The following is a 10,470-nucleotide window of genomic DNA, read 5'->3' as shown; positions in this document are numbered from 1 at the left end:
TACTAGTGCTTGCACTGCAAGAGCTACTAGTTATACCCTCTTCTATCAACCTCATTTCCAGAGCTACTAGTTACACCCTCTTCTATGAACCTCATTTCCTTACTAGAAAGTAGTGAAATGGATCAATGAATGACGGAATACTCTTTAACATTCATGCGAGTACAAAGGATTGTTACTCTTTTCTCGATCCATGAAGGCACAATGCAACTAAATCACCATCAACCTTTACACCATTGCAAATTCCTATACATAATCCTAAATATAGTAAATTTTCTCTCCACATCATGTAGCTTTTGCTCCAACTACAACTTCTAAGCCTTAGTACTTGTCTCAAACAACTTTGCTACTTCATCCCATACATCTTTTGTAGTGGTCTTATCCTAAATGTGACTTGCCATTAAAAGCGATAAGACATGATGTATTGCCTGATTGCATCTGTTTAACACATGCAAGTTTGCATTATCTAATTGTGGCATAGCTTGATTACATCAACTATGTTCCACAAATCTTTACCGATGAGATAGTTTTTAATTCAAAAGCACCATATTGAAGAGTTATTTTTGCCTAGCAATAACCTGCAAATTTGCATCATCTGATTGTGGCCTAGCTTGACTACATCAACTGTGTTCCAGAAATCTTTACCAATAACATAGTTTCTAATTCAAAAACACTATGTTGGAGAGTTATTTTTACCTAGCAATGGGTGTTTCTTACATGCAATTCTTGCTGCAAAACAAAGTATCTCCAAGAAATACAAGCAAATCTCATTACAAGTGAAGGTAAGGGAACAGAGAATGGCTTATCGAGTTGTGTTGCACCCTGTCCCAATTGAGAAACATCTTGCAAAATTACATCTAATTAGCTTTCCCTGTCAGACTTCCAGACTTGGCTTAGAATGTCCCATCATTCTCAAGTCTTCCCCATGGAGGAAGCCACCATGACAACTTCTACAGGTCTAGCCAGTGCTTCCATGATGAGCATCCCTAACTCCTTACAATTCCACTTTGTCCCCTCCTTGGTTCTTTCGCAAAGTGGTACATCGGTGAATGTACATGTGAACATCTCTCCCAGTGCCTGCCACTATACCAACAAAAGCCACCTCTTTCAAATGTCTTTGAAGCAAAATGTCCTCCCATCAATCTAGAATACAGATGGCAATAGGGGCATTACCAAAGACTGTGAGAATGCTCTTTCCAGCCATATGATTTTCCATCTAGGAAGAACTTCCCCGGTTTCGCTCATGTTGTCCATTTCTAACCTTTGGCAACTAAACACTCCATGGTTCTTACACTGTTACTAATGCAATATCCATCATGCCCATCCTGTCCATGAGTAAATTTCATCACCTGTCACAACTAAGAACAGCACAACATACACATAGGACAGGGTCAATGCCAAAAGCCACTTCAAAAACACAAAACCTCCATCATATTCATATCAGCTAGGTACGAAACATAAAAAGCTTCTTTGGCTGAATGTTTTAAAGCTTCACTATGTGAAGCCTCATGAATGGGCCCAAGATTTTTTAAGATAGAGGAAAGGACTCACTATAGTGACAGCAGGGATGACCACTGTTCAGTAGATAGGCAACGGAAGCTGCAGCAGCTGACCATACCATGTCACAAGTATCGGTGAAACTTGGATGCATATAGGACTGCAAACAAAAAAAATAGAAATATAATCACAACAAGCATATCAAAAGGAACCAATAAAAAAAGTAAACAACAAAAGATCACAGACATCTAAAAGTAAAAACAAACCACTAATATGCTGAAATCTTGAATATGTAAGCACCGTTCCTTCTTGGAACAGAGGCTGAATAGCAACAACACAAATCATTCCCCAAACAGCATATACCTTTCAGCATTTCACTTAAATATGCTCTTTACTGTATCCAGCAAACTGAAATCCCACTTTTAATTCAGTCGACCAAGGCAGATTTTTACTCCTCAGAGCCACTGACCAGTTGACATCCACGACCACAATATGATACTGGTCTGTGGGTGGTTAGATGGGTTTATAGCATTCCAAGTTCTTCTGCTGCAAGAGAAGAACAAAGAACACCTTTGGGGCTCAGGATGCAATCTTCAGGCTAATCATCCTTCTTGGGACATGGATCAGGGCCAGACCATGCCTGAGCTGAATAGAGCAACACGGACCATGCCCTAGACAGCACATACCTGTCAGCATGCACTTGAATGCTCTTTACTGTACCCAGAAAACTGAAGCCTCTAATTCATTTGACCAAGGTAGATACTTACTCCTCAAAGTCATTGACCAGTTGACATCCAGGGTCACAATATTGTACACGCACTCTTCAGGCTGATGATCACTGTGGTATAAGTTTACAAACGGTGACGATCATTCTGAATGCGTTGATGCAAGTTGAGAGCAAAGACTTGCCACCAGAGATCTACAGCACACCTGTTGTTATTCACGTAACAATAAAAGTCTGCCAAAAATACATTAAAAAGTTAACTTCACAGTACACACACTAGGAAAACACATTCTTAAATGAAGACCAAAACCACATGCTTGACAAGGAGTGTTTTCACGCACCTGTTATTTAGAGGGAACAGGTTGCACTATGAATAGCATAAGAGCTTGCAAACTGCAACCTCAGATGCAGTATTTATGTTGTATGATTATTCTGTCAGTCAGCACTCCTGAGTGTACATTCAAATCACATCAATCTCCAGATATGTAGCGGAATAGGTCAAAAGTTTCATCCAATCCCCTCATTGAAGATCAATTTTTGACCACACTAAATCTGGCACGTGACCATGATCCTTCACAAACATGTTCAAATCACTGAGCATTTCTGAAATTTGATCCCGCTGACTGCTACCAACCATGAATTCAAACACCTCATGCAGCTCGAGCAATGCAACTGCTGCTGTCTTCTCTGCATCGGCCTGTTTCCTCATCTCCTCTATCATAGTAGCATCATCCCATTTGCTATTGCTGACATAGATATCCATCATGACCACATACCAAGTGGCATCTTTTGGATTCATTTGCACAAGCTGCTGAAAACATCTTCTTCCTACCACTGATTCCCCATACGTTCTGCTAGCACCAAGCAAAGCTGCCCATGTCTCTTCAATTGGGGAGTGTACCACCTTGAGAAAATGCTCTGCCTCATATAAACGCCCTGACCTTGCAAGAAGGTCAACCATACAGGCACAGTGCTCCATGTTTGGCACAATTTTATGCTCCTTTATCATCTTTAGAAACAACTCTTGGCCTTCAGATAGCAAGTTTGCATGACTGCATGCTGTCAGAAGGCAAACAAATGTGGCAGCATCTGGCTTTACTCCCTGTTCTTGCATGTCCTCAAAGCATTGTATGGCCATGTAACCCTCATTATTCACTCCATACCCTTTTATCATTGTACTCCAAGCAACAACATCTCGAGATGACAGCTTTGAGAAAATTTCATGTGCCTCTGAAAGTGAGGCACATTTTGCAAACATGCTGATTAAACTGTTGGCAATCATGGAGTCCCTTTCGTATCCTCTTTTTATAATGTCAGTCAAAATTTTACGGCCTTTTTGCACGGCTCCTATGCTGCCACAACTTTTCAAGGTGCAGATGTAGGTAACAAGATTAGGAAGAATACCTTTATTTTGCATTTGCTCAAAACAGTTCAGCCCTTCTTGACTGGATCCATACTCAGCATATCCCGTTATAAGAGCTGTCCAGCACATGACATCTGGAACTTGAATGTTGGCAAAAACTTCTTCAGCCTGGGAAAGCAAACCACATTTGGCATACATCCCAACCAGAGTTTTCACAATGGAGACATCCCTGTCCATGCTCATTGCTGCAATCTCCTTGTGTATCTCTATGCCTTTGTCTGCAAGTCCAAAATTGCCACATGCTTTCAAAATACATGCAAATGTTATATCATTAGGACAAATGCCTTCTTTTTTCATGAGCTCAAAACAGCTCAGCGCATCTTGAAGAAGTCCACATTCTGCATAACCCACTATTAATGATGTCCATGAAACAACATTTCGAGGCAACATGTTAGCATTTATATAATGTGCATCTAAAAGTGCACCACATTTTGCATACATACCAATCAAAGTATTGCTAATTGATACATCTAAATCCATTCCTTCTCTTGCAATCTCTGCATGCAGCATCCTTCCCTGATTGGTTGCACCTACCCTGCTCAAAGCTTTTAAGCTAGCAATAAACATCACAGAATCTCGGAAAACCCCATCTGACTGCATCTGTTCTATACATTCTAAACATTCATCACCAAATCCATGCGCAGCATAGCCTGCAGTCAGTGTAGTCCATGAAACAACATCTCGGAATGGTAATTCATCAAAGACTTCCTGTGCTTCAAGTAGAAAACCACATTTTATGTACATATCTATCAAACAGTTGCCGACTTCCAGATCCAACTCGAAACCTTCTCGTGTAATGTCCTCATGAATTTCTTGGCCCTTGGCTACAGCTCCAACACTACCGCATGCTTTTAGAACACAAGAAAAAGTGTGATCATTTGGAGCTACACCATTAACCTGCATATTTTCAAAATATCTGATAGCTTCATAAAGAGGTCCATGTTCAGCATATCCTGCAATAAGTGCAGTCCATGACACAACATCACGAACACAAAGATTATCGAAAATTTTTTGCGCTTCTGCAAGTGAGCCACACTTGGCATACAATCCTATCATACTATTGCCAACACATGACATAACTTCAACATTTTTTTGTGCAAACTTCTCATAAATACTGCGCCCTATGTCTAAAGCCCCTATGTTGCCACAGGCTTTAAGGATAAACCCAATTGTAATAGCATTAGGTGAAAGACCCTGTTGTTGCATACGTTCAAAGCATGTCAGGGCTTCCTTACCAGGTCCATACTCAGCATATCCTGAAAGCAATACATTCCAAGACACAACATTCTGAACAGGTAGTTTCTCAAAAACTTCATGTGCCTCTCGAGGTGAGCCACACTTGACATACATGCTCATCAACGTCCTACATACATGAAGATCATCTTCAAAGCCTTCCTGTGAGATCTCTAGGTGAATTTCCCGACCTCTCTTGAGATTTTTCAGCTTGGAACAGGCCTTCAGCACTCCTACAAGAGTGTAGGTGGTTGGATATACATTATTGTCCCGCATTTTCTGATAAAGGTTAAGAGCAAATTGCCATTGCTCGCATTGAACATATCCTAAGATCAATGAAGTCCAGGAGTGCTCTGTTTTCACTAGTAGTCTGTCAAAAACTTGCTGAGCATGCAGCATACTCCCGCACTCGGCAAGCATAGGCACAAGATAATTTCCGAGGAGTCCATGAGTGTCTAAACCAAGTTTCCGAATGTGCAAATGCAGACGCTTTGCACATGCAAGGTCCTTCCTTTGCCTGCATGTCTGGATTGCAGGTATCAGGTTGTTAATGAGCATCTGTTGTGCTGTTTGGCCACGGGCACCGTAAGGATCTTCTGTGAACGAGAGCTCTCGCAGTGCAGAAGTACCATAATATCGATGAGAGGGACTCTTCCCGCCACAATTGAAGCTGGCCTTGTAACACTGTAGCAAGGACATGATATCGAGCCGGGACCTTCTCAGCATCCCTGCCTTGGCTACTGCGGCCTAGCCGGGGGCATCCGGGTTAATCTGCTAGAGGGTAAAGTTGAGGTGAGTCTTGGTCTAAACTTAGGTTCAACATGATCGCCTACCTTAGCGATAGGGGAGAGGTTGATCAGTTCAAATACCAGGTTTACATGTCCATCTGCACTCCACAAGCTGGAGTCGGACGATGCTTGCAATGACTGAAACCAAGAGAGGATTGAAGATGCGTCCATGGATAAGAGACAGGCAGGCAGGCACCGAGAGAGGAAAAACGCTTGCTTCAATGTGTGATTTGTTAGCATTGCCCCTCGGTGTCTTAAGCCCCGTTCGCAACAGGCCTAAAAGTCGAAGGTTGCATTTCCAATGTCTAGAGTACGCTTGAAATGGAAGGTAATCAATTTGAAAAAAATATCGTGATATGCCCTTCCAATCTCCTTAAGAGAAACGGGGTGTAATTAACATTGTCCCACATCATGTCATTTTTAAAAATTACATTGCGTTAATCGAGTATTGATGATGTGGCATCTCGCGATAGGTTTCTACATGTTTACACATGGTAAAAATAAGGAGAGTTGTCGCCCTCATACCTTTGTCCTCTCACCTTTGCTGCCAAGTCATCCTCCATACCCTCATCCTCTCACATCTGTTGCCAAGTCATCACATAGCACCTCATCTTCCATCTCCCTCCATGTTGAGATGCCCAAGTGCCCTCAATATGAGTAGTAGCTCATTGAGTAGGACGGCTGCACCGCTGCATGAGAAATGTGAAATCAAGAGTTTAAGTCTTGTGATTGTCATGATTAAGCAATGCCTCGCCCTTAGGGATGCAAAAATTGGCATAAAGCCCAATCACAATTGTTTCAAAAAATGACACATTTTATTTGTGAAAAATGAACATCTAGACCACCAAAAGACCCAATAGCTCCAACACCGTCTACCAATGGTTCAGGTCAATGCAAGCAATGTGCATATGTTTGCAATTCTAATGAAAATGATGATAAAGGCTCAAAGATTAACCATCTACTCTCACAAGACTTTTACACAACTCTCAAAGATGCACTCTCAACATCAACATGCAATCACAAGCTTCAGACTCCTCTCGGATAGGTAACCCACACAGACATTTGTATTTCATGTGATCAATCACAAGCATACATCTTCATCTAAGTTGTCAAAGGTGATCCAAAAGAGATGGAAACATCAGTTGATGACAGAGATGAGTAGGAGATAATACATCACTTAAAAGTCCATGGATGGAATCTCACATAATCATACTCCAACTCACATAACCATCCAAAACTTAAAAGAGTAGAATTGAGAACTCCTCTCACTATGTTTCAGCAAGCAAACTCAAGATCATATGATGCTCTACATTATAGTCTAGCAACCATTGTTTGCTACAAGACTTTATTTTAGGTAGAGCTTAGATACAAGATCTAATCACTCTCTTGTTTGATCTACCAACTCTCCCGGCCGACCTCTTCCCACTTATTCTTCCATTTCATGATTCCTCCATCTTGATTCTATCATCGCTTTCTTTCTCTACTTTCCCTTCATTATTTCTACTTTGTAGAGCCACCCTCCAATCCTTACTATAGTCAAACTACTAGTTGGGTTTGATGTCAATGCATACTTTTGTCTATCCATATTTATTGGCTACTATAACCATTGGTTGGACACACTTAGTGTTAGATAATGGATAAAGAAAACATGCCTCCAATGACTTATCAACTTCTCTCTTTAAGGAAGCTTCGTCAATCTCCTCTACTTTTACCTAAATTGACATCCCTCCTTTAGCTCTTCATGTTCTATGTCTTTTAGGTCCTCTCAATTCTGTTTTGAATAACAAGGAATTCACGCAAGATAAGATAAGCTGAATGAGCCCACTAGTAAGAGGAGACCCCCAAACATTGAATAGTGGCCAAGGATCCTTATCACTGAATACTGAGAGACTTGAATCGTCGAGCTGCTTAGGGAGCAACAGTAACAGGCACGATTAGGGACACAGCTTTACCCAGCTTGATCAATCTGATCGATGCCCTAGTTGCTCAAGAAGTTAGCAATATGTTAGGAGCCAACATCAACCCAAAAAATGACAAGCTTGACTTGGAAGAATTCCCAATCAACATCCAGCAATAACTGATGGCCCGGTATGACCTGCAAACCAAAATGGAGTATCACGATAGACTAGCTAAGGACATCATAGCCAATCTAGAGGAAGAGAGAAGGTTGGTAAGGAAAGCGCTCTCTCTCTAGATTGGCTATGATGTCCTCGGCTAGTCTACCATGATGCTTAACACTCACCAACCGAAATAGGGCATGACCAAATGCTAAGAGGGAAAGAGCACTAGAAGCCAATCTTATGCTGAGCAAGCTTCTCACCAAGTGACTCTTAGATAACATGGCTTTGGAACAGAGTGGAGCATCCCTGGTAGCTTCGTTATTAGCAAGACTAGGAAACACCCCAATTGGCTGCTATGATGTCCTCAGCTAGTCTACCATGATGCTTAGTGCTCTCTCTTCCTCTAGATTGTCTTAGCACTTGCCAACCAAAATAGGACATGATCAAACATTGAGAGGGAGAGAGTACTAGAAGCCGATCTTACGCTAAGCGAGCTTCTCACCAAGTGACTCTTAGACAACACGGCTACAGAATAGAGTGGAGCAACCCTAGTAGCTTTGTTGCTAGCAGGACTAGGAATCACCCCGAATTCTAAGAGCTAGACTAAGATACCTGTGGTTGCTAAGCAACTCGACAAGTATCGGCCAAACAATGACCCGTATAGATTTGTAGAGCAATTTGAGCAAGTATGCGAGGCTAACAGCCTCAAGGACCTTGCTCAATGCGCACGAGCTTTTGGACTTTGCCTAGGAGATAAAGGACGGATGTGGTACACTAGTCTAGACAATGCCGAATGCAATGACTTCAATAGCCTCAAGAGTCTCTTCATCAAGAGATTCTTTGAGGTAGGATACTCTAACAACATCATCATCAGGTTGATGAATGTCAATCAAAAGGACAAGGGGGATATTTGAGACTTCGTCACCCATGTGCAGAGTCTCTTTAAGAGAATCCTAGCTACAAAGTGACCTAGCGAACGAGCGGTCTCTGCCATGTTCATAAGAAGCAGGATCCGATGCGAAGAGCTTTACAAGGCCTTGGCGAGCAACTCAACCCTGCAAAGGGATATGCTAGCTAGGGTCTTCAAAGAAGCCATACGAGTGGATGATCTACTCAAGGAGAGGAGCTCGAGACCCACAACTCAAGATAGCACTATCTCTAGAACCTCAGAAAGGGCTACAACCATTAGTGAAAGATCTAACCAGAGGATCCAAGACAAGGGAAAGAGTGTCGACTAGAGCTAGGAGTTGGCAAATGTGAAGCTAGAGCTAGCTAGGCTACAAGAGATTATGAGAAGGCCTGCACAACCTCACGTGCAATACATGCATTGTGGAGGAAACCACCTTTCGACCAAGTGCATGGAACCTAAATCCAAACCTTGTGCCAATTGCAATAGGTTTTGCTATGATGCAATGCATTGCTGATTATCAAGGCAGTTGCCATACCTACAACCATACAATTAGCCTTACTACCTAGGGAATAGACAGCCACATTATGAAAGGGGAGCTCCATTAGCTCTCTCGGTACCCAATGAATCAAAGCTAGCTATCCCTAGGATGGATATCAACCCCATGGGGATACCTAGACCAATTGCACCCATTGTGACCAATCCACCGAGCAATGCTCCTATATATTACGCAAAGGAGCTGAACAAGGACGAAGCATATGTAAACCCTTACATCTTATGCAATGAAGAGGGCAATCCCATCTTGATGAATTTCAGACCAATACTAGTGATGGCATTGGACAAGGGAAGATGTAGAGGTCTAGGAGGACAAAACCCAAGAACCCATCGCAGATTGGACTTGCGGTCACCCAAGACACATCTCATCTCGATGCCCCGAAAGGGAGCAAGCTAATCGAGACAAGGCGGACCTAAGGTTTCCTAAGTGTGAGATCACATGCTTGTACGTTGTTTGCCCTAGGTGAAAACCTTCTGTTAGTTTGGCTATCATGCCATTTGTACCATTGAGACTGTTTGGATTTGAAACACTTAATGGTGAAGCCATGCCACTTCCGTTAAATGTCATGACCCGAGCATAGGCAAAGCAAGCCGGTATTTCATTACCATGACCTAGCAACCTCAATGCAGTTTCAATAGAGAAGAGAAGCCATAGAAGAAGGAAAAAGCAATCTAAGATAAAGATTATGCTTAAGACCGTGTTACCAAAGGGGAAGCAAGTCATGGACATAGAATCAGAGACATCGGCTCCTAAGACAACAGAAAAGAAAAGTGCCAAGGTTGGAGAATATCCCGGCTAAGGCACCAATTAGAAGTGGTTGATAAGGTCAAGGAGTGGGTAGAGAAGCCTAAGCACACCTAAAGGATGCAGAATCCATTATGGAAGATGAGATCAATGAGCTCTCTAGCATGAGCTCACCAATCTCACCTACCCGATTAAGAACAAAAGCGCATCTGCACCCCACATAGCACTGCATAGACAGAGCCTAGACACTATAGGTGGGCAAATTGTCCAAGATCATTGGCAAAAGAGTGTAGAGCTTAACAAAAAGCAGGTAGTTGGCAACTTGCTCATGACATTGATCTCAGCCCTTGTGACTCTGCCTTTGGGAGAACTGCTTAGGCAGAACTCGACACTATGACAAGGTTGACTGACTTGCCTTACCACGACATAGTAACACACATACCAAGCTTAACCTTGAACTCGCAGTGCCTAAGTCTTTGCATGTAAATGCCTTTTGGGAAGGCACAAAGATGCACATGTCTTACCTATCAATGCATTAGGA

The 10,470-nt window shown here is 42.3% G+C and overlaps 1 protein-coding gene across 10 annotated transcripts; it reads right to left on the bottom strand.

Moving 5' to 3' along the window:
- Positions 1 to 592: 592 nt before the first annotated feature.
- Positions 593 to 5,983, bottom strand: LOC148030391 (pentatricopeptide repeat-containing protein At5g27110-like). Of its 10 annotated transcripts, XM_087686713.1 has the most exons (6): positions 2,560 to 5,983; positions 2,262 to 2,452; positions 1,964 to 2,040; positions 1,761 to 1,857; positions 1,549 to 1,654; positions 597 to 1,355 (listed from the first exon to the last, which is right to left on the bottom strand). In XM_087686713.1, the coding sequence occupies exon 1, from the start codon at positions 5,598 to 5,600 to the stop codon at positions 2,739 to 2,741; it is 2,862 nt and encodes a 953-aa protein (XP_087542839.1). In that variant the 5' UTR covers positions 5,601 to 5,983; the 3' UTR covers positions 597 to 1,355; positions 1,549 to 1,654; positions 1,761 to 1,857; positions 1,964 to 2,040; positions 2,262 to 2,452; positions 2,560 to 2,738. The 10 variants fall into 10 exon arrangements, with proteins under 10 accessions (XP_087542835.1, XP_087542834.1, XP_087542838.1 ...); XM_087686708.1 differs by having other exon boundaries at positions 595 to 1,080; positions 1,171 to 1,355; positions 1,761 to 2,452; XM_087686712.1 differs by having other exon boundaries at positions 595 to 1,355; positions 1,964 to 2,452.
- Positions 5,984 to 10,470: the final 4,487 nt, after the last annotated feature.

Source organism: Lygodium microphyllum, chromosome 10 (genome assembly GCF_053477565.2).
Source record: "Lygodium microphyllum isolate KBCC chromosome 10, Lygodium_microphyllum_v1.1.10, whole genome shotgun sequence".
Lineage (NCBI taxonomy): Eukaryota > Viridiplantae > Streptophyta > Polypodiopsida > Schizaeales > Lygodiaceae > Lygodium > Lygodium microphyllum.
The sequence above is the reverse complement of the archived record's forward strand: the minus strand, read 5'-3'. Positions and strand labels throughout refer to the sequence as shown.

What these genes read in the sequence shown, in the direction of transcription:
- LOC148030391 (XM_087686709.1), bottom strand. Translation starts at nt 5,600, where the DNA reads ATGCTGAGAAGGTCCCGGCTCGATATCATGTCCTTGCTACAGTGTTAC.